The sequence below is a fragment of the Malaclemys terrapin genome, chromosome 8 (genome assembly GCF_027887155.1).
Source record: "Malaclemys terrapin pileata isolate rMalTer1 chromosome 8, rMalTer1.hap1, whole genome shotgun sequence".
Taxonomy (NCBI): Eukaryota; Metazoa; Chordata; order Testudines; family Emydidae; genus Malaclemys; species Malaclemys terrapin.
Genome location: NC_071512.1, coordinates 52,758,975 through 52,784,293, shown reverse-complemented (window position 1 = coordinate 52,784,293; position 25,319 = coordinate 52,758,975). Strand labels below are relative to the sequence as shown.

At 42.1% G+C, this 25,319-nt stretch overlaps 1 protein-coding gene across 4 annotated transcripts in view; it reads right to left on the bottom strand.

Annotated features, from left to right (window-relative positions):
- RALGPS2 (Ral GEF with PH domain and SH3 binding motif 2) overlaps positions 1-25,319 on the bottom strand; it is a 287,833-nt gene that overhangs the window by 174,533 nt on the left and 87,981 nt on the right. For 3 of the 4 annotated variants that reach the window (XM_054038029.1, XM_054038031.1, XM_054038030.1), the window contains 2 exons: positions 16,853-16,936; positions 2,378-2,467 (listed from right to left, as the gene is read on the bottom strand). In XM_054038029.1, the coding sequence (XP_053894004.1) occupies positions 2,378-2,467; positions 16,853-16,936 (174 nt within the window). The remainder of the gene's footprint in view (positions 1-2,377; positions 2,468-16,852; positions 16,937-25,319) is intronic. The other variant, XM_054038032.1, reaches the window with a different exon arrangement.

Genomic DNA, 25,319 nt, shown 5'->3' with positions numbered 1-25,319 from the left:
CTATTTCACATTTGGGGACAATATATACCTTCAAGTCAGCGGCACTGCTATGGGTACCCGCATGGCCCCACAATATGCCAGCATTTTTATGGCTGACTTAGAACAACGCTTCCTTAGCTCTCGTCCCCTAACGCCCCTACTCTACTTGCGCTACATTGATGACATCTTCATCATCTGGACCCATGGAAAAGAAGCCCTTGAGGAATTTCACCATGATTTCAATAATTTCCATCCCACCATCAACCTCAGCCTAGATCAATCCACACAAGCGGTCCATTTCCTGGACACTACTGTGCTAATAAGCGATGGTCACATAAATACCACCCTATACCGGAAACCTACTGACCGCTACACTTACCTACATGCCTCCAGCTTCCATCCAGGACACACCACACGATCCATTGTCTACAGCCAAGCTCTAAGATATAACCGCATTTGCTCCAATCCCTCAGATAGAGACAAGCACCTACAAGATCTCTATCAAGCATTCTTAAAACTACAATACCCACCTGCTGAAGTGAAAAAACAGATTGACAGAGCCAGACGAGTACCCAGAAGTCACCTCCTACAAGACAGGCCCAACAAAGAAAATAACACCACTAGCTGTCACCTTCAGCCGCTAACTAAAACCTCTCCAGCGCATCATCAGAGATCTACAACCTATCCTGAAAGATGATCCTTTACTCTCTCAGATCTTGGGAGACAGACCTGTCCTCGCTTACAGACAACCCCTCAACCTAAAGCAAATACTCACCAGCAACCACACATCACTGAACAAAACCACTGACCCAGGAACCTATCCTTGTAACAAAGCCCAATGCCAGCTCTGTCCACATATCTATTCAAGTGACATCATCATAGGACCTAATCACATCAGCCATACCATCAGGGGCTCGTTCACCTGCACATCTACCAACGTGATATATGCCATCATGTGCCAGCAATGCCCCTCTGCCATGTACATTGGCCAAACCGGACAGTCTCTACGCAAAAGAATTAATGGACACAAATCTGACATCAGGAATCATAATACTCAAAAACCAGTGGGAGAACACTTTAACCTGTCTGGTCATTCAATGACAGACCTGCGGGTGGCTATATTACAACAGAAAAACTTCAAAAACAGACTCCAACGAGAGACTGCTGAGCTGGAATTGATATGCAAACTAGACACCATCAACTCAGGATTGAATAAGGACTGGGAATGGCTGAGCCATTACAAACATTGAATCTATCTCCCCTTGTAAGTATTCTCGCACTTCTTATCAAACTGTCTGTACTGGGCTATCCTGATTATCACTTCAAAAGTTTTTTTTCTCTTACTTAATTGGCCTCTCAGAGTTGGTAAGACAACTCCCACCTGTTTATGCTCTCTGTATGTGTGTATATATATATATATATATATATATATATATATATATATCTCCTCAATATTTATTCCACTCTGTATGCATCCGAAGAAGTGGGCTGTAGTCCACGAAAGCTTATGCTCTAATAAATTTGTTAGTCTCTAAGGTGCCACAAGTACTCCTGTTCTTTTTGCTAGATATTATAGTGATAGGTGCTATAAGAAACCATGAAGCAGAGAGACAGGGAAGAGAATAGGAGCTCTTCTATCTTGCCCTCAAAACATTTCATAGTACTTCGTAGGGAGCTGTCTAGAGCTTCGCAGGGAACGCAGCCCCACGCAGAGGTTGCACAATGGAAGAGTATTCACAGAAGTAACAACAGGATTTGTACATGGATGATTAGCTAATGTATTGGAACAGGCAACATTAATATGATATGAGGGAAACATGGCTAGCGGCTGCTTGATCTACTACACATTTACTCAAAAAAATATTTTTGAAATTGTATTACACCCAAAAGAAAGTATTTCATACCAGACAGATTGATATTAGCCATAACATTATTACTAGAAGAAAAGAGGTCTCAGGCCCTTTCCTTCCAAGCAGCAAAAATAAACAATGTATTTTAAAGAACAGCAGCCAGAGCAAAGTAAAATATTCGGAGCCTGCAAATAGCGACAGATGCTTAATTCAGATTATCCATCAAAACGGGAAATAAATTATACTGATCGAAAAATAAAATTAGTAAAAATTAATTAGTAAATTATTTGAAATACAGCATCTGAAAGCATTTTCTTAAACCAAGTAAATTTTTCTTTAGGCATATAACTCCAGTTCTGGAGCTTTGGTCTGTCACCCTTTCTGCTGATGTTGTCACACTGATGAGGCCAAACACTACCACATGTTAACAGACACCACTGCAGCCAAATGGAGTGTTAAACAAATATTTATCCACATGCATTTTTGAAAGGGTGAACTCGCATATAAAAGTTACAGCATATCAAGTCCCAAAACAAATAAAGTCTTACCTTAGCAGTTTTAATATAGTGGCTCAAAACTTCAGCTCTTATTTTTAAAGTTTGTGCATGAAGAATCTCTCTAACGACCCAGAAGCTTACCTGAAAAAGAAAATTCACCTAGTTTTAAAACACATAAAAAGGCAGTTAAAGCAAGTATGTTTCATATATGAAGTGAAAAAATTATATACTTACAGCAACTTTGTAAGTTAGGAAATGCAAAAGTTAACATTGCTATAAAAATCTTAGCTAACCCAAACTGCACATAATACTTATTAAATAAATTAACTTAAAAGCCTTAATAATTCAAAACACTTCCCTATATGCAAAATGTGACTACATTAATATTGCTCTGAGATCCTGAACTTTCGAATTTCCTATAATATTTGAAGTTTACAACTTTAAGTTGCATTAATGTAGATATTTGCATTTAATTACATTAGATTTTTAAAAAATTATAGCTAACTATAATATGAAGTTTAGAATTCTATTATATAAACTCTATAAACTGCAAGACCTACAACAGCTACAACAGATAAACAAAAATTCTGCTTATGAAGTTATGCAATTGTGTTTTTCTGTGATGCCAGAGAATTTAAACTACACTATTCTGAATTTAGAGGGAAATTATTATTTTGATACTATAGAATTATGAATTTAACCACTATGAAATTGTATAACTCCACGGTACTTCAGGCAATAACATAACTAAAAACTTGCAGTTAAAAAAAAAAAGTGTGTTGCATGCATACACCGATTTTTAATTCCTATTTTCTCATTTGAAAGTTGTTCCTAAACCTTTCCTCCTCCCCCACAAAAGCTAACCTTGCCTCATAGATTTCTTCACTGAGGGCTAACCATGTATGAAGGTAAGCTTTAAAGTTCTGCTGTTTGAAGTAAGTGTATGTAGAAAGCCTATTTTTAAATGGAGAAAGTATTTTTCCCCCAAATCACCCATCTCAAAAACAACTGAATATGTTGTGTGTAAACGTCCCAAAAACATTCACTTTTGAGCTGAGACCTGGCTTGAGTTCAGTTTCGGCTCCACTGAAATCAATAGCAAAACTCCCACTCTCTTAAATGGGGCCAGGATTTCATTCCTAGAGTGGAAAGTTTCAGTTCCAAGGCAAAAAGAAAATCTGAGACAGTTATGAATGGACATAACTGGATACAATAAAAGTTGAACTGCAACCTTAATTACAAGTTTACATTACTACAAAGTGATATGGTCTGATTTTCAAAGGTACTGAGCACAAGCAGCTTACATTAACTTCAAATGGGATTTGTGGATGCTCAGCACTTCTGAAAATCTGACCAATAATATTTAAACTAAATCAAGGCCTAAAGTAGGAAGGCCTTGCTATATTCTAGATTCCACAGTTTGATGTCTTGTCATTGCTAGATAAGCTGATACTTACAAGTAATTTATACTATAAAATGTCCTTGTTAAAGTCTTATAAGATTCACAAATGTTATATTTTTAATATACTGCAGTAGAACCTCAGAGTTATGAACACCAGTTACAAACTGACGGTTCAACCACCTTATTTGGAACTAGAAGTACACAATCAGGCAGCAGCTGACAGACACAAAAAAAGCAAATACAGTACTGTGTTAAACATAAACTACTAAAAAAAATAAAGGGAAAGCAACATTTTTCTTCTGCATAGTAAAGTTTCAAAGCTGTATTAAGTCAATATTTACCTGTAAACTTTTGAAAGAACCACCATAACATTTTGTTCAGTTACGAACATTTCAGAGTTATGAACGACCTCCATTCCCAAAGTGTTCGTAACTTTGAGGTTCTACTGTAGTAAGATTATATACTATATAGCAGGGGTGGGCAAACTTTTGGCCCGGGGGCCACATCTGGGTATAGAAATTGTATGGTGGGTCATGAATGCTCATGAAATTGGGGTTGGGGTACGGGAGGGGGTGAGGGCTCTGGCTGGGGGTGCAGGCTCCAGGCTGGGGCGGGGCGGAAGGAGGGTTCCAGCTGGGGGTGCAAGCGATGAGGGGTTTGGGGTGTAGGAGGGTGCTCCAATCTGGGACTGAGGGGTTTGGTGGGCAGGAGGGGGATCAGGAATGGGGCAGGGGGTTGGGGCTGGGGTGGGGGTGGCTCAGGGTGCAGGCTACGGGCAACGCTTACCTCAAGCCATGGTTCCCAGCCAACAGGAGCTGCAGGGGGCGGTGCTTGGGGTGGGGGTAGCATGCAGAGTGGAGCCCCCTGGCTGCCCCTATGTGTAGGAGCCGGAGGGGGGACATGTCGCTGCTTCCAGGAGCTGCGTGGAGCGGCCCCCAACCCTGCTCCCTGGCTGAAGTGCCGGAGAGGAGATCCCGCTCCCCAGCGGTAGCTCAAGGGCTGGATTAAAACGGCTGGTGGGCCAGATGCAGCTCTCAGGCGTAGTTTGCCCACCCCTGCTATATAGTGTGAAGTCTACAGCAAATGTGTTACTGGAACATTCTTTTTTAAAGTGTGGCTGCTACCAAATACAACACATCTAAAATTGTATTAACATTTCAAGCTTTCACTTTAAATATTTAAAAAATAAAATAAAATTGACAAAGTTTTAATATAAAAAAATAAAAATACTTTCTAGTCATGACGAATTAGCAAGTGAAAACTGATGTACTTTATCTTGCAACTTTTTCTTTGTTACACTGTTAAAAATGCTGAAAAAAGATCAAGGTTTAGCAGGATGTAATGCAACTGCTGTTTACAGAGTTCTAAAAAATAAACACTATAGACTCATTCTCTGCTGCATTACTCCTCCCATCCCAACTTGTACTGCTTCTTCAACTTCTGAGAAACTAATAAATTACTTCTTGCAGACTCTGGCTGGATGTATAATCAGACACTATCCCCGTGTCTACTTCCAGTAAGAAAAAACCTTGTTTATCCTATCTAACCTCACACTGTGCAGTTTTACAGTTCCATATTTGTTTATACAGAACAGCACCAGGAGAGAGAGTCAAGTCCCTAAAGTACTGTATTCTTGTTGAAGTCACAGAAATTTGGTTAGACGCACAATCATGGAGCAAAACAGCTCTTTGACATCATTCTGGTATCAAACGAAGGTTCAGAATCAGACATTTATATTCCAAATACTACAAAACTGTGTAATACCTAGAGGAGCATTACATACGGAGCTCAGTTTTCAATAATTTTTAAGCAAACTGATTACTGATAATTGGAGGTGGAAAACACAGCAGCGGTTTCAAACCAGTCCCACCGAGTGCAGATAAGCTTGCTGATGAAGGGGAAGGGAGCTCGTTAAGCACATACATGCGATTTATAATAATTTTTTTGCCTTTTGTTACCCAAAACCTCATCTTCCTACCTAAACCCCCTTCCACCATCATTCCCCATTTTAAAATGGTGCCCATCTCATCCGCGGATTTAAAGAACAAAGGCATTGACTTTTGATTGCTTACTTTAGTACTATAATGTCAGAAAATAATACATTAGGGAATAAATTCAAAGAAATTAGTATGGCAATCTGATTACACAGTCCACATCAGATTAGTGTCAGAAAGTAGATTCAGTGTCCACTTTTCAATTCTTTGGTTTACTGGGCTAGGCGGGGGAGAGGGAGAGGAAGCGTACTTTGTTTATCTAAATAAGGGCATCCCTTTTATCCTCTTGAGAGATCTAAATGAAGCTTTCGTGGAGATACTCTGCAATCCTTTCAAAGATTTCTAGTTATGTCAGCCTTGTTTCTTCCCCGGTGACAGGAGACTTTCCTATGCTATTCTGGGATGAGTTTGATTAGCTCTATATTGCAGTAAACAGGCCAGCAGCATATGAGCCCAGGCAGCTTTGGGACACCACCAGCAACTGGGTTCTCTGCACCTGTGACAATCAGGGTCCAAAACACGCCAAGGGGAGAATAGGGAGTTTGACCCCAAAGAATAAGCAGTTGAATCAACAGATTATATACAACTTTATTATATTATAAAAGGCGAGTAAGATTTTTTATGAAAGCTTTAATGTATTAAACTTAATGGTCATTAGGAGATATGTATGAAGAGTGTGGTTATGAATGTATGTATTAGTGTACATAGAAAACCATGCTCACAATTTGTGGTGCAATCTGGCAAAGAGGCTGCCTCCCTAACCAGACGATACTAGCTAAAAGCACCTAGAAAAATTGTACAACCCAGAAAAAGACATCCTGTCTAAAGTTTACCTATCCTGAATATCCATGCGGAGGGGAAGACCTTTTAAAAAAGGAGACTTGAAACTGAGGTCTTCTTACAGATAGAGAGCTGTGGGGATATAAAAATTTGGATCCGCATCCACAATAAATAACTTGTATCTGACCTGCGATCCGCACCCCACTTTCATATGTATCCGCATCTGCTCATGCACCAGCACCCTATCTCACTGTACCTCTCAGGAGGAGCATCAATGTGCATGCATCAATACTGTACAAGGAAGCTATATGGCTTCATAAATGCACACAATTGCTATATTATTTTAAATAGGCATCAGAACAAATAGCATTTTACATACAAAAATAATAAAATAAATCTCAAGTCAATAATACTCAAAATCACAAACTGAACTATAAAATAAAAAGTTGGGCGCCTGTTTAGCTTGTGACTTATACCAGCTCCGAATTGCGGGACTTCGTCTTCGATGTCTCTCGGAACAGTTGATTTTCTTTGAAATATTACTGTGTAAAACCATTAAATCATTCACAGTTCCTGGCTAAAGTGAAGTTTGATTCTCATTAACTGTGCAACCAGAGACTGAGATGGCTCTCTTGGACGGTACCCTGGATGCAGGGACGGTGGAATGCACAAACCGCGCAACTCGACTGAAAAAAGAAGAAAATTGTGCTTCTGTTGTCTCCACCACTCCAGCAGCTGCACATCTTCATTCTTTGTCAGCATCAGGGTGACATACTTTGACACTTCATCATCATCATTTCCACATTCGTTATTCGAATCCTCAAACTCTATGTGACAATTTTTCTCCTTTGTTAATGTAATCTATGTAGGTGACAAAAGAAGCATAAGATTCATTGCAGCAATATTTTTCTTCATGCAATGAGACAAGCTTCTTGGTTTCTTGATCATCTTTCTGTCTCTCTTCTTCAGTGAAAACATTTCATCCCCTTCATTCGCAGGTGTAGGAAAACTGCTACTCTATGCATAGGTCTAATTTCAAATTTTTCCATGAGACATTGCAAAGCTTTGACTTAGACTATCTTCATCAGTGGTAGAAGGATGGAGATGCTTTTTCAGCCTTTTGTACCAAATGGGCACTAAGTGGAGACTGGGCTGCGATGACTACTCTAGATCAGTGGTCTCCAAACTTTTTTGATCGCGCACCCCTATCAGTAAAAAATTTTTGAGCACGCACCCCCTGCCGCACCAGCTCTACCATTTTTGCTAAAGCAAAGGAAAAAAAAAAAAAAAGCCGCTCGGACTCCCACCCGAACTGCTGGGGGGGGGGGGGGGGGAGAATAAATAAATAAACAAATAAAAATTAAAAAAAAAAACAAAAAAAAAAACACTCCTCCTGCCACGCACCCCCAAGAATACTTTTGCTCACACCCCACTTTGGAGACCACTGCTCTAGATGACTGCTGTAGTGCATCTGACACTTCTTTGAAGGCTAAGGAACTCTATTAAGATGTTCAAGGTACTGTGGTCAATGCTATCAATGAGCTGAGTATCCCCATTTTCTGTCAAAAATGCAGATATTCTGTCCCACTGCTCCTTGATTGTCTTAAACATGAGTAGTTTGCTGCTCCATCGCGTTTCTACATCTCCTTTCAGAGATTTTTACAACCTGCTTTGAATACAGGCAAGTCTCATCTTACGCGCATTTAACATGCGCCAATTCAGCTTTGCGCGGTCGGCAAAAACAAAAACAAAAAAAAGAGAAAAATAACAATTTTAATACTGTACCTGTAGTGCGGGCGATTCCACCCGCCATTACACTCAATGTAATTTTGACTATATGCAATTTTCGCTTTACACGCTGACAGCGGAACATAACACCATCGTAAGATGAGACTCGCCTGTAATGAGATTTCGGCTTTGTTTGTTAGCACTTTAATTTTGTTGTCTGTTTCTTTATTGTGTGCAAAGTTCTATTTTGGAAAAGGAGTATCTCTATTGGTTTACACCAAGCACCAAGTCCTAGGCTGGGGAACTGGCTGGAGTCTCTCTATTGTTGGTTCATGGGTGGCTCATGAAAGCATTCATGTAACTCAGCTGGGTGTGTCCCTGCCTGTGGATGTTTGTGTGAGTGCAAGACCTGGAGGGATTTGCAGTTTGTCACATTATCACAGTGCAAGAGGGAGCCCTGGTTGGTAAGACAGAGGGCTCAGCAGTACCCCAGTTTCAGGTTGCACCCCGGGGACCCCGTCACAACAGTACACAAGTCTTAGTCTTCCTCCTTCTTCCCCCAAGCCTTCAAAAGAAAGTCATGGCCAGCTTTCATATTGTGGCAGGGAAGGGAGTATTAAATCACTTACAGATGCTTTCCAGAAGTATTGGTCTGCTGATAGTATTTTGGAAGCAACAATGATCATGTGCAGTAGACTGAAGTTCATCGGAGAACTTCATACTATGTTTACACTGCAAAGTTTGGTTGACAAAAGTTAAGTTGACATAGAACTGCCTGTGCACGCCCCTATATTCTTCACAGAGATATTGTTATGATATGAATATGGCATGATTATGATGTATTTTGTGCAAGATAAGGCATGTGAGATCATTGGAAAGGTTATAATTTACTGAATACGATTATCCTATTTGTATGCATGTATCATTTCTGTATCTGAAGTTAGTAATATTACAAGTGTGTTTACACCGGGGGGACACCCACCAGACAGAATGCAATCAGTCTAGATGGCTCACTGTGAGGAAGAGTCATTAGAGAGAGCAATAGGTCTTTGAAGATGCTAATCTCACCTTCTTGGGAAGTCTTCCTGGGGACGCTGAGAACAGCCTCCGAATCATGGCTGCTATGGCCCTACAGAGGCATGTCACCAAGTCATCTGGTATTGGAATCCATCTTGGAATACCAGTGTTTTTCCACTGACTGGGGTTGGGGATCAAACTTGGACACAAAGGATTCTCACCATATGCAAAAACTATTTAAGGCAGGGGAGTGACATCATTGTGGTTTGTTCCCACCTGAGAAAGAAGGCTGCTGGAAACACTTGAGAAACAGAGACTGAGTTGAGGGGAGTTGGGGGGAGAAGGGCTGAGCCCAGGCTAGAGGTTGTTTGGCCTCTGAAAGGAATATCAGGAGTTTTAAGCTGAAAGCAAGTCTCTAATCTGCCTAAAACATCATCATTTAGTGTGAGAATTTGCTACTTGTAACCAATTTCTTTAGTAAATTAATCTTAGATTGCGTTCTGTTTTATTTGTGGGCAATCTGCTTTGATCTGTTTGCTATACCTTATAATCACTTAAAATTTATCTTTTGTAGTTAATAAACTTGTTTTTGTTTTGTCTAAAACCCAGTTTGTGGAATTCATAACTGGGGGGGCAAAAAGCTGTTGCATATTTCTCTCCACATTGAGGGGGGAAGTGAATTTAATGAACTAGAGTCAATTCAAGAAAGGAGCCCTAAGAGACTCCAACAGAGGGGAGAATTACTGCATCTGATATACAAACATATGGCATTATAAAAAATGTTACAACCTGGAGTATAACAGAGTTCCAAGGGGCCCAGAGATACAGCTATTTCAAGTAGGGCTGTCAATTAATCGTAGTTAACTCACACGATTAACTCAAAAAAATTAATCACGATTAATCGCAGTTTTAATCGCGCTGTTAAACAATAGAATACCAATTGAAATTTATTAAATATTTTTGACTGTTTAGCTCAGAGGTTTGAGCACTGGCCTGCTAAAACCAGGGTTGTGAGTTCAGTCCTTGAGGGAGCCATTTAGGGATCTGGGGCAAAAATCTGTCTGGAGATTGGTACTGCTTTGAGCAGGGGGTTGGCCTAGATGATCTCCTGAGGTCCCTTCCAAACCTGATTTTCTATGATTCTATTGTGTGTTGTAATTGAAATCAAAGTGTATATTATTTTTTATTTGCACTGTAAAAATTATAAACTAAAGAAATAGAATTTTTCAATTCACCTCATACATGTACTGTAGTCCAATCTCTATCATGAAAGTGCAACTTACAAATGTAGATTTTTGTTGTTGTTACATAACTGCTCTCAAAAACAAAACAATGTAAAACTTCAACACTCAGTCCTACTTCTTGTTCAGCTAATTGCTAAGACAAACAAGTTTGTTTACATTTACAGGAGATAATGCTGCCTGCTTCTTAGTTACAATGTCACCAGAAAGTGAGAACAGGTATTTGCATGGCCTTTTTGTACCTGGCATTGCAAGGTATTTACGTGCCAGATATGCTAAACATTCGTATGCTCCTTCATGCTTCGGCCACCATTCCAGAGGACATGTTTCCATGCTGATGACGCTCATTAAAAAAAATAATGCATTAATTAAATATGTGACTGGCAATCCTCTCCTTGGGGGAGAATTATATGTCCCCTGCTCTATTTTACCCACATTCTACCACATACTTCATGTTATAGCAGTCTCGGATGACAACCCAGCACATGTTGTTCATTTTAAGAACACTTTCACTTTAGATTTCACAAAATGCAAAGAAGGTACCAATGTTAGATTTCTAAAGATAGCAACAGCACTCAACCCAAGGTTTAAGTATCTGAAGTGCCTTCCAAAATCTGAGAGGGACAAGGTGTGAAGCAGGTTTTCAGACGTCTTAAAAGAGCAACACTCTAATTCGGAAACTACAGAACCCAAACGACCAAAAAAGAAAAAGGACAGTTACCACAGTAGGTAACTCCAAGCTAAATCTGATGGAGGTGGGTAGGAGTTTAAAGGTTATCAGGACAGAGTACCGCCCTACCAAACCCGGCGTCATCCCGTGCTTGGGAGACAATCCTATAGTGCAAGGAAAAGGTGTGGACAGAGGAACACGTGGCAGCCCTACATATATCCTGGATAGAGACGTAGGCTACACAGGCGGCTGACGAGGCCTGTGCTCTCGTAGCATGCGCCTTTACAATAGGTGGCGGGGGAACCCCTGCCAAGTCGTAACACGTGCATATGCACGAGGTGATCCAGCGGGAAAGGCGCTGCCCTCTCATATGCTCGGCCGATGCCATGAACAGCTGCGAGGATTTCCTGAACGGCCTAGTACGGTCCAGAAAATATTGGGAGGCCAGCCAAAGTTGGAGGGGCCTCATTCTAAGCCTGGCATGTGGCACCATGGAGGTGCGGGCTGCCACGTGGCCCAGGAGTTGAAGGCACACGCTTGCCGTTGTCACGGGGAAGGATGTGACCGAGGCTGTGAGACTTTTGAGCATCTCGAACCTGTCCCTGAAAAAAGAGAGGCCGTGGCCACGACCAAGTCCAGCTGCGCTCCTAGGAAGTGTATGTGCTGAACCGGCACTAACGTGGACTTGTCCTCGTTTACCACTAGGCCTAGACTCTCGCAAGTGGCCAGCAGGAATTTCATCTGGGCCTGCACCTGAGACCAAGACTTGCCTTTGAGCAGCCAGTCATCCAGGTAGGGGAAAATTTGCAGCCCATTCCTCCTGAGGTAGGCTGCCACTACCACCATGCATTTGGTAAAAACCCTGGGGGCCGTGGAGAGGCCAAAAGGAAGGACCATAAACTAGTAGTGGTCCTGCCCTACCAGGAAGCGGAGGAAGCGCCTGTGACCCTCGAAAATATGGATGTGGAAATAGGCATCCTGGAGATCCAGGGCTGCAAACCAAACCCCCGGGTCTAGGGATGGAATAACAGAGGCCAGGGAAACCATGCGGAACTTGTAATGAACCATAAACTGGTTGAGGCTCCGCAGGTCGAGGATGGGCCTGAGCCCGCCTTTTGCCTTGGGAATGAGGAAATACCGGGAGTAGAAACCCCTGCCCTGGAATTCCCGAGGCACCTTCTCCACTGCGCCTAGGGTGAGGAGGCGCATCACCTCCTGGTCCAGAAGAAGGGCGTGCTCCGGGTCCCTGGGGATTTCCGGGGGCGAGGGGTAGTGGAGGGGGGGCAAAATGAACTGCAACATTTAGCCCCTGGAAATGGTGCTGAGGACCCACTGGTCTGACGTTATACAGGACCATTGCACTCGGAAGGCAGATAAACGGTTGCAGAACACAAACTTTATTGACTGGGGGGCTCTCCTGGCAACAGGCCCGGTGGCCCCCCACAAAGAATCAAAAGCACCTCTTCCCCTGCCTTTTGCCCTTGGAGGGCCCAGATCGCGGGGCCGAGCGGGACTGGCGCTGGGACCTACGTGTCTGCTCCCTCGCCCTCTTAGGTGGAGGGCTCATATCTGCCCCTACTTGGAGAAGACGAGGTATGTGGCCTGGGTTTGTCCTTAGCCAGTGGGACATATAGGCCCAGAGTTTGCAGGGTGGTGCAGGAGTCCTTCATCCCGTGTAGACGGCTGTCTGTCTGATCCGCAAACAGGGCTTTTCCCCTGGGACTCCGCGTACAGCCCTGACAGCGAGAGCCATGACGCCCTGTGCATGGCAACAGCAGAGGCCATCGAACGGGCTGCTGTATCTGCCACGTCCGAAGCTGCTTGGAGGGCCGCTTTCACCGCGGCCGCCGTGCCTTCGTCGACCAAAGCTCTGAACTCCTTATCCTTTTCCTGAAGAAGAGGTTTGAACTTTGGCAGGGACCCCCACAGGTTAAAATCATAGAGGCTCAGGAAGGCTTGATGATTAGCCACCCTGAGCTGGAAGCTCGCCGATGAATAAACCTTCCTGCCGAAGGTATCCAGTCTTCTGACGTCTTTATCTTTGGGGGTGGGCGCGGGTTGGCCATGCCTCTCTCAGTGATTTACCGATTCCACCACCAGAGAGTTGGGTACCGGGTGACAGTACAAATATTCGTGCCCCTTTGCTGGCACAAAGTACTTCCTCTCCGCCTTTTTTGAAATAGGCGCCAAGGACGCCGGGGTTTGTCAAAGCGACGTGGAGATATTGGCCACCCCTTGGTGGAGAGGTAGGGCCACACGGCCCAGTGCCGAGGACGACAAGACGTGGAACAACGTGTCCAACGGCTCCTCCATCTCCTCGGCCTGGAGCTGGCAAATGGAGGCGAGCCACCTAAGGAGCTCCTGATAAGCCTTAAAGTCTTCCTGTAAGGCGGGTGGTGGCACCACAATGGATTCCTCCGGTGCCGGTGAAGGGATTGGATCTGCTCCCGGTTTCGAGGCGGGGACACTGAATGCACCTGTGATGCCCCGGCCACCGAACAGGGTCATGCTGGTACCGGCGGTTGGGGCCAAGGTGCCCACTGACACCATTGTCCATGCCAGGGTGCCCCTTGCCAGTGCCCCACTTGGGGACCAAGCGGAGCCGCTAGATAGTGCGGGGTGGCGTGGACCGGGAGCTCTGCAATTGGCACCGGCTGGGTGCCAAGGATAACGTTGCTGACACGCACACGGTGCCACACAAGCGATGGGAACATCCACGGCCTCATCAGTGCCGCCCTTGAGATTTAGATCTCGATGAGGAAGACCTATACCCATCAGAGGTACTGCTTCCAGAGTCACCACGGTGACTGTGGCTACAACAGTTAGGTGCCGGTGCTGGCCGAGGGGTGCTTCGCGAACGACTCCTGTTGGAGCGATCACTCGAGTCTGAGCGTTGGTGCCGATGGCATGGAGACCTTCTCCTATAACTCCTGTAGGAAGAGGCTCGTCGACGCCTCCTACCTCGGTACCTGCGACCCCTCCCGGTAGCGGAGGACCCTCGGGACTCCCTCTCAGGTGAGTCAGCCAACGGCATGGGCGTCTGGCACGGGCTACGAGATGGTCCCACAGAATGGGTAGGCACCTCATCCTCGGAGCGGCGGCTATGCCAAACTGGGGAGGGTCGATGAGCTCCCAGTGGCAGCTTCCCTCTGGAGCAAGGGCCCATCTCGGGCGGCACACTCGGCACCGGAAGGGCGAGGCTATAACGCACTGCCTGCGCTGCCTCCGGCGTCGATGGTACCCTCACTGCCAGGGAGGCACGCGCTGACGGGACCGGACTACTCCACTCAGCCCGAGTCAGAGGTCTGGGTCCCAAGGGGAATCGTGGGCTGCCCACCTCAGGTGTGGCGTCGCCCCTGTCCTTTTCTCGGTGCTGCTGAGTCTTCCCTTGCTTCTTAGAGGGGGAGCGGTGCCGACTAGCTGATGGGGCGTCGCTGCACACCAAAGACGTGCCCGGCGCCAGATCATGATGGCGTGCGGGTGCCAATGCCGACGCCATTAGTAAGGCCCGGAGACTGATATCTCGTTTGCGTTTCGTTCTTGGTTTGAACAACCAGCAGATTTTACAACGCTCACTTACGTGAGTCTCGCCCAGACAGCGAAGACACTGAGTATGTGGATCGCTTCTGGGCATAGAACTGCAACAGGAGTCGCATGACTTGAAGCCTGGGGCACGGCGCATGCCCCGAGCCAGGCCACTAACTAGAAATTCGGATTACTAAGAAGAGTTGTACTACTAAGGTTTGCAGTGCTGCAGCAGAGCCGGAGCACTAAGTTCCGACTACCTTCACTGGCAGCAAGAAGGAACTGAGGGTGGGGGGTGGGGGGGGGGGGAAGTGCACAGCTCCCCTTATAGCGCGATATAGAGGCGCTACTCCAGGGGTCGCAGCGGTGCTCCCCCACTACGGGTACTGCTAAGGGAAAAACTTCCGGCAGCGGTTCACATGGCGAACACGCACACCTACTGTGGAATACACGGGAGCAATCACTCGAAGAATCAACCTTCTGCTGGTGACATCTGACTCAGATGATGAAAATAAACATGCATTGGTCCACACTGCTTTGGATTGTTATCGAGCAGAACCAGTCATCAGCATGGATGCATGTCCCCTGGAATGGTGGTTGAAGCATGAAGGGACATATGAATCTTTAGCGCATCTGGCACGTAAATATCTTGCGACGCCGGCTACAACAGTGCCACGCGAACGCCTGTTCTCACTTTCAGGTGTTATTGTAAACAAGAAGAGGGAAGCGTTGTCTCCTGGAAAGGTAAACAAACTTGTTTGTCTGAGTGATTGGCTGAACAAGAAGAAGGACTGAGTTGACTTACAGGCTCTAAAATTTTACATTTTATTTTTGCATGCAGGTTTTTTTGAACAGAATTCTACATTTGTAAGTTAAACTTTCATGATAAAGAGGTTACGCTACAGTACTTGTATTAGGTGAATTGAAAAATACTATTTCTTTTGTTTTTTTACAATGCAAATACTTGTAATCAAAAATAAATATAAAGTGAGCATTATACACATAGTATTCTGTGTTATAATTGAAAGCAATACATTTGAAAATGTAGGAAACACCCAAAATATTTAAATAAATGGTATTCTATTATTAACAGTGCAATTAATCTCACGATTAATCGCAATTTTTTTTTTAATTGCTTGATAGCCCTAATTTCAAGTAATTGTTGAGACAACTAAATTATTTAACACAGTATCAGGGACTTATATAAAAAGATGCATTTTAAAATAAAAACTGAATAAAGAAGACAAACTGACTTTCATAAGCTTGAGCAAATGAAGACATTTTGGCTGAGACAAGGTGGGTGAGGTAATATGTTTCACTGGACCAACCAAAGACAAGTTTTTGAGCTACACAGAGCTTTTCTTCAGGTCATTCTGGCTGATAAATTATGTCAAACAGAAGACTCACTGGCAAGTCAGTTTAGCACAATCAGACAGGCTGTTTGCGATTTGTAACAAGCTTTAGCCAACTGCTTTCAGTGGTCGGATTTCCACTGCCTTTCATAACTTGAGATTAACAGCGGTATATAGCCATCTAGCCACATTTTCAACAGTCTTCTCAGGAGCACAGTAAAAATGTAACCATTCTGACAGAATTCAACACCATGTTTTTTGGGACAAGAACTGCTACACAAATCAAAGACTAAATATTCTTATAAATGGGAAAAATGTTTCTATTTTATCAGGAACCCTTTTTACACTAAACCCTTCACCCAGACCACCTTATGAAAGGAAATGTACAGCAAACATCTGGGGGAAAACCTACTTAATATCTTTTCCTTCTCTTATTCATCAAAATTTGTTATTTAACAAAAAAACTTAATAGAAACAAACAGGACTAAAAAGCAACAGAGGACGCCGCGTCTGAAGGCGTCTGATGAAGTGGGCATTCACCCACGAAAGCTTATGCTCCAATACTTCTGTTAGTCTTAAAGGTGCCACAGAACCCTCTGTTGCTTTTTACAGATTCAGACTAACACGGCTACCCCTCTGATACTAAACAGGACTAAAGTAATCACACTGTTGCACCTAAGCAAGCCATTTACATCACAGGCATGTCAACCCCAAATATTTAGCAGTGAATGACAAAAATATATCGATTAAACATTCCACTTGGATGATTTTTAACACTGATACATACAATCATGTTGCCATTATAATAAGAACTCACATGGTTGAATCTTCTTGTGAAGGCAACTGCATTTGGAGCAGAACTGTACTTCTCTTTCTTATTCCACCCACAACTTGACAATTCCTAGAATATGAGGATGACAATTGGTTTATAATATTTATAGTTTATTGAGTGCCATCAGCATATTCAGCATGTTTGGTACAAAACAAAGACCGACATGGTTATATACATTTCAAGGTACTCAAATCTTCATTTTCTTTATTTTGGCAATGAAATGCAACAATGCATTGAGGTAACAAATATGTAGAGTTAAACTTTTTCCAGACTGCTTTGGTATGTTTGCATCTATTGGGTTGGATGCAAATAAGACATAAATAGAAAAAAATCTCATTGTTTACTAAGTAAATACTATTCTTAAATTTTCAAAAATCTGATTTTAGGGTTTGATTTTGGTTGAATTCAGGGTTTGGGGTATTTTGTTTTGTTGTGTTTTGAAATGGATGAAATAACACAATAGCAATTTGGTGGGTTTCAGACTGAAAGTTCTATTTTTAGATTTACATGTGGCCTGGAAGAGCATAGAGGGATGACATGTTTAGAGGTTTGGTTTAAGGTAATTTCTTCAAGACGTTTATTAAAAAAACGTATCTGATATGCATCGACAGTTGCATCTTATATACATAATCCAGTATGTTTCATTAAACTGTACACTAAATTTAAAAAAAAAAGTTTACAAACAAAACTGAGAGGGACATCATCTCCTCCGGTGGTTGCAGTGGCAGGAACTAGAATGGCCCCTTTGTTGTGTTAGTTGTTTATCCACAATACCCAGTCTTATTTAAGAGACTGCTTGACTGCCAGCATTGAAAATGTGAACCACTGGCCTTGTAATTAGCCCAGAATGTCATGTCATCAAACAACCTAGGTAACATGGCAGCAAGTCATGAGAGAAAAAACAGGTGATTTATCATTTCTCATTTAAACCTAAAAATAGAGCCCCTAATAATTCATTTACTTCTAAATTCTAACAAATTATTTCTAATTTCTAGTATCTGAAAAAAAGATTTTCAGAACTATCAAATTATGATTCCTTCCCTAATACCTCCACCCCAACCACCATCAGGATTTTATATGGAAAATGCTGCTCTCCATTGCTATTTATCTACAATTAATTCTGAAGGAGCAGATCTAGTTAAAATTTCTTACTTCCAAATTGTATAGGTACAGGCACCAACAACGATACATTTGCCTCGTCTACATCACACAACATACACACAGCACAAAAAAAATCTACCTCACAAAGTAATGCAAAAGTATGGGTCAGATTTTCAGTATGCACAGTTTTGCATCTGCTCAATCCTTTATCTACATGCACAAATCTGGGGTTAAGTGCATGCAACAGAGTTTGTTTGCATGAATACTTGTATTTTGACAATCTGGTCCAATTATTATTATTTGACAATCTGCAATTATTAAATGGCCAAATAGCAAAGTAGCTTCATTTGTTTCAATTTATTACTGTTTCTCTCAAGCCCTTTAAACATTTACACAATTTTAACACCACAGACATAGTACCATAACTTATCAAAACCAAGCACTACTCCATGCTTCCAGTTGGCTTCCACTTTATTGGTACAACAAAATTAATACACAACTATTGTATTCAACTCATAAGGTGTTTAATTACAAACACACGGAGAAGGCCTCCTCGGCCCCAGTAACCCCCTCCCATCCCAGGAAGCACCTCACATGACTAACAGATGTGGGTACATCAGAGAGGCAGGAGGTCTCTCAAATAGTGAGGACCTAAACCATTTAGGGCTTCAAATATAAGAACACACATTCTTTAATTTCATATCAATATGATATACACCACACTGTATACTGTTAACATAGTACCAACAAGAGACCACAAGTATTTCCAAAGTGGATCTTTGAGATTACAGACTTTAATTTGTCAGACTGTTTGCTAAGAGATACATGATGCCTTTGGAAGTATAAACGATTTCTCCCAGCTGTAGAATTGAGTGGAAAGTAGGATGCTTTTCTAATTATTAATGAAAAAATCTTTGTTCCTGCAGTGTTCTCAAAGCGATCTCTGTGGTCCTCATTCATATTCCAAATGAGGAAGTGATCCAGGAATGCATTACATTCACATTCCCCAGAGCAAAGTTTGGCAATGAGTGACTAGAACCTTTAGGAAATACTTATGGTCAAAATATAGGGCCTCTAATGATAATATGAGTGAGAGAAGGCAAATCTTGAGACACATCCATGCACCCAACTGGAATGAGAAAAATCACTTTTGATAAATACTCAGTGTGAAAGAGTCTCCATTTGGAATCCCCTGTACCTGAGGACCTTTAATGTCCAAAAAGGGCCTGATCACTCCAGACCTTTTCTGTACAGTAAAGGAGAAGTTGGATAACTTCTCCTTTGGGGAACTGGTTCTACAGTCCCAATGGAAAGTAGTGGTTCTACTGCCAAGAACAACCCAGTTTGTTTTGAAGATTTTTTTTTTTTTTTTTATGTCTGTAATGCAGCAGTCTTTTGGGAATTTTTCAGACTGAAATACCCTTGCTCTTCTATCATAAGAACCCATCTGTCTACAATGGAGTTCTTTCACATGGGGGAGGGGGAGGGGGAAAAGAGGGAGAGAAAGAGAGAGATCTGCTAGTCAGACAGGGATCTGCTGCTTCTCCCAACTGGAGAGCCTGGGCATTTCTTGTGCTTAAGGATTGCATACGCTCCTGCCAGGACTTTCCTCCCATTAAATTCCTGTTTCCATATCTTCCAATGTTTGGTGTCTGACCTCTTCTGTTGATCCTGGCGTGATCATAGTAGAAAACAAATGGAACTGTCTGAAATCCCTTTTATGGCACCCTACAGCAGAAAGATTTCCTTTTCTGAATTTCCACCACACACTTTGCCTAGTCTCTCTCACCTTTTCAGCTGCAAAAAGAAATGGAAGCCACAAGTTGTTTTGCTTGCTTATCTGCTCTCTGGACAGGATTCATGGGTGTCCTAGTAATTGAACTGGATGCGTTTGACCAGGTGGACATTGTGATTGAATCCACAGTGGCATTTTCCTTGAAGGATGATGTGACCGATTTCATGTTAAGAAAGGCTGTCTCTGTCTTTCAGTGGGAGCAGTCCTCTAAACCATGTTAGATATATTCAAGCAAAATAGATGGCCAGACAGAAGAGATTTATCTGTGGCTTAATTCCTACACAATGAGAATTCTATTTTCCAGTCCACTTTGTCAATGGGCATGACCATTTATTTTGCCTCAGCAGTCACAGCCACATCCCTGGTATCTGCACCAAACAGTAGGTAGGTTTTTTTAATCCTGGAATTTATAATATTTCATGAGATGTCTATTAAGGCACTTCTTTCAATGGCTATTTTCATTCTGAACTGATCACTTCCTCAACAACTGCACTGATGGGAAATAAGTTTCAATTTTTGAGCTGGAGGGGAAATATTTCCCCTATAAAGAGACTGGATTTCTGCTTGGTTTATTCTGGAAGTACAACTAAGATCAGTGTCTCCTTACTGTGGTTTTAAAATATTCATGAGGAAATAGACTGTTCTGTGAGGAAATCTGATTCTTCAGATTTTAACAAATCTCTTTCCTTGAGTGATGTAGAATCTGAGGGGTCATACTGAAGATGGCTATACTGCCTTCTTTGTCTTTTTCTTGTAGCATTTTGATTCGTCAACCCTGTTGATTAATTCTGTGAGAATGGGTGCAGAGAATCAAGGCCAGCTATGTTTATTTTATTTTATTTTACTTTGAGGGAAGATTTTGGCTTTTATAAGTCACTTGAAGTTCACTGGGATGACTGTGACTAGGCTGTGTGGGCTTAGGATCTGGAGAGACTGCAGAAGGAAAGAAGCCAGTCTAACTCACCAATGCCATCACCATTCAGCAAAGGGAGGTAAAATAAAAGAGAAGGGGAGAAAAATGTCTGGGTATTCCTTCAAGGAAAAGAAAAATCAAATTAAAAGGGAAAGCCTGTCATGCTGTACTGCAGAGACAGACACACCAGGCAGAAATTTGGTGGATAAGGCCTTTTCTCACCTAACTTGTCCTGAACAAAATATTAGATGCCTCATGGAATAGGGATTATAAATTTTAATTCTACAGTAGGAGACAATATATTCAGGTAATGATTAAGAAAAGTTTTGTAATTTGAGTTCCAATAGTTCATGGATTAGGGACCCAATTTCATGGAGTTCCAGGGGCTTCTGTATAGATTATTTAGGTTAATCTTTCTATCTATGCAAGTGTTCAGTCTAGAAGATACCATCAGAGATGCTTAGTTTTGCAGTTCTCAAACTGTGGATTTGTGTCTCCAGAGATGTCAAATATAAAGGGAAGGGTAACAACCTTTATGTATGCAGTAACATAAAATCTCTCCTGGCCAGAGGTACAGAATCACTTACCTGTAAGGGGTTAATCAGTTCAATTAACCTAGTTGGCACCAGACCAGAAGGACCAATGGGGAAAGAAGATACTTTCAAATCTGGGGGGGGAGGAAAAGGGGGGGGGGGGAAAGGTTTTGTTTGTGCTCTCTTTGTTGATTCCCTCTTGGGACAAAGAAAGAGACCAAGTAGGTAAACCAGATCCAAAAAAGATCCTATAATGATACATCTAAAATTACAGAAATTGATCATAAGCCGGTTCGTTTATAAGCCGACTCCCCCCCCCCCCAAGATGTATAAGTAAAAATGGAAAATTTTTATAACCCGTACATAAGCCGACTCTATAAATCAGGAGTCAGCAAGGTATGGTTCCCGGGCCATCAGGGTAAGCCGCTGGCGGGCCGAGATGGTTTGTTTACCTTGAGCATCTGCAGGCATGGAGGTAAACCTAAGTAAACAAAGTGTCCCGGCATGCCAGTTGCTTACCCTGACGGGCCGAGACAGCAACTGGTGGGGAAATTTGGGGGGAGGAGGGGACGGAGAAGCTGGGAGTCAGGGGAGTAACCCCTGTGACCACCCCCTACATGACCACACCCCTTGCCCGGGACCCCCACTCTCTCCCCATCCCACTTTATCTGGGATGGGCCAGGGGAGGATGTCTCTAATCTGGCTGGAGCTGCTCCGGCAGGCTGGGCAGCGCGGTTGCAGCTTGCTACGGCGGGCCAGACTGAGCAGCATGGCCACAGTGTGCTCCGGTGGCGTGGCCACAGCCTGCTCTGGGGGGCAGGGCCGAGCAGTACAGCTGCAGCCTGCCAGCCCCGGAGCTGGAGCTGCAGCTGCTTCGGAGGCTGGGGGGAGAGCAGCATGGCCAGAAGCGGAGAGACTCTGGCCCCACCTCTTCCCTTCTGGCTGTGCTGCCTCTCCTTGCTCCCTCTGTTGGGGGGAGGGACCGTGTCCCACCTCTCCCTCTCTATACCCATTCATAAGCCGACCCCCTTCTCTGGTGCTTCCCTTTTTTACTTAAAAAATTCAGTTTATGAACGAGTATATACGGTAATAGCAAGGAAATGCATTAGATTACACCTCTACCCCGATATAACATGAATTCGGATATAACGTGGTAAAGCAGTGCTGGGGGGGGAGGGGCGCGGCTGTGCACTCCAGCGGATAAAGCAAGTTCGATATAACGCAGTTTCACCTATAACACAGTAAGATTTTTTGGCTCCCGAGGACAGCGTTATATCGGGGTAGAAGTGTATCTTTTGTTTTAGCTTGTGAATTTTCCCTATGCTAAGAGGGAGGTTTATTCCTTTTTTTTTTTTTGGTAACTTTAAAACTAAGCCTAGAGGGGAATCCTCTGTGTTTTAAATATTTTTATTACCCTGTAAAAAGTACCTTCCATCCTGATTTTTGCGGGTGTGATTCTTATACTTTTTAAAAAAATAAAATTCTTCTTTTAAAAACCAGATTGATTTTTAGTGTCCTAAAAACCAAAGGGGTTGGTCTCTGCTCACTTTGTTAACCTATTGGTTGGCATATTATTCTCAAGTCACCCCAAGAAAGGGGGTGAAGGGGCTTGGGGGGATATTGGGGGGGGGGGGAAGGAGAGACTGGGCTCCAAGTGGTCCCTCCCTAAATGTTTGTTTAAATCACTTGGTGCTGGCAGCAATACTGTCCAAGGACAAGGAAAGGAATTTGTACCTTGGGGAAGTTTTTAATGTAAGCTGGTTTTATAAGGGCTGGAATATAAGCTTAGGGGGCCTTTCATGCGGGTCCCCACATCTGTACCCCAGAGTTCAGAGTGGGGAGGGAACCCTGACAAGAGATAACATGCTTCGTAACAGCAAAAATAAATAAATAAAAATAAAGAAATAAGAGAGGTGAGAAATAACAGACCTCAACCCTATTGTCCCTCTGCAAATTTGTGTACACTGAGTCAATCCCTTACCTCTCTCTAAAAGTGCAAAGTTTCAAAAAGTTCAATGAATAGAAAAGATTGTAGGGGGCGGAATAGATCTGGACAAGGAGAAGAAGTCTGGAGATAAAGGTGTGAAGGGAGGGACAGGCAGTAGAAACAAAAGGAAAACTGTTTGAGCAACATATTCCAGAAATCTTGAGGTCTTTCTAAATGTAGACTTCATTGATTTGAGATCTACCATACCATTCTCTCACTAGAAAGGAAAACCTTTCAGGGCAGCAGGCTGTAAAAGAGACCTAGTTTGGAAATAAGAACCATTCAAGAAATATATGTTTGCTGATGATGTTTAAAGAAAGTCACACCAGTGAACTGGTGGAAGTCACTTAAGCATTTGGATTCAGAGACTGTTGAAGTGATAATTTCACTTTTAACAGCAGTAGCTCCTTCTGCCAGTGTAGAAAGAATATTTTCTTCCTTTGGACTACTTCATTCCAAATTGAGAAATCATTTGGGACCTCAAAAAAGCAGGAAAGCCTGTTTTTGTTTTCCAGATTATGAACAAACAGTAAAATGAAGGTGAAGACGACAGAGTTAGCTGCAGAAGACAATATTTTAAGTTTCTCATGTTGACCTGGCTAACAGTCTATTTAATTTTTTTTTTTTAAATATATATTTCATTTAACTATTTTAGTTAAACAATTTTAACAAAAACAAACCTGATTTTAAAAAAAACTTGAATATTTAACTAAATTCCAAAATTCATATGTTAAAATATTATGTTTGCTGTTTAAAAAAAAAAAAACACAGAATACATAATGTTGTTGTTTCAGTTAAATAAAACAATTTAAATGTCTGTCTCGTGATGTTCTCCTCCTAATACAGTATGGCAAGAAAATCCTCCAAATATTAATGATTAACCTGTTGAATTGGAGATAGTTCACCTCCCAATGACTTCATAAATATCTGCTTCAATTACCTTTGGTAAATGAAATAACCAAACAATCATTCATTTTCTGATATAGCTGTAAAACTAGTCTGAAAAGTTTTCAAAATAAATCACTGTTTAAAAATGTATAGTGTGTACCTTCTAAAAATGAAACCTATATCTATCTGAGTTGTGAAGAATATGTATTAAGCTTATAACAACCAACAAAAATACACTTTTATGTAGAAATCCATAATTAAATCGAGTCCACCCTTAGCCTAAATAAGTACAATAATCAAAAGTGGGCAAGCCACCAAGTATATTTTGAACATCTTATATTTTCCTTATTTTAAATACTGCCTATCTACAAGAACGTATTTGCTAGGCTTATTCATCTGGACTACAGTAATGATCTTTCTATATTAGCATAAAAGCAACATTCATCTATAATTAAAGCTATTCTTACAGTTTCTATATTAACCTTTTTTAAGCAGTGTATTGCTCAGCTATAAATTTGCTTTGAGGCATTTTTGTGTTTGTTTTTAAACATACAACATTTAATTTCCCATACCACAAGCATTGCAATACCCAGATACAAGGTGAATTAAGGACAGAGTCAGAGCCTTCGAACAGAATTTCCAGTTTACAAGATAAAAAAAGCTGCTATTTGAGTAAATTCTAAATTATACAGGTATCCAGTACAACTGCAGAAGTAAGACCTAAAGCAATACTGTTTTCTGACTTTAAAAATAATATCTTAGAACAGAAAAATAGGTTTTTATAGGAATATTTGGATTTGCTTACCAGTTGAAGAGAGAGCTTTTAATTTCAAGATTATAATCCAAACAAGAGCTGCACAACATTCATATAACTGCATGTCTGATGATATGGCATTTCTTATATAACCAGTGAATAAATTTTTCCTGCCACAATAAAATTCAAACTGTAAACTATTTATGAAGATTAATATCGTAGGGCAGCACCACTCGTGCATTGCCTAATATTTAGTTTCAGATTATTTTAGCAACTGATCCCACACCAAGCCATTTATTCAGATGCAAAGTACAAATTTCAAAAGGATTAAAGACAAACAAAAATCTCAGAAACTAAACAGAAAACCAATCAGTGGTCTCCATTAAAATATTTAAAGTTCTGCCTTTGCCAAGCAAGTAACATGACTTCAGCACTCTCAAGTTATTCCCTTTACTAAAAATAGACAGTATCATGGCAACAT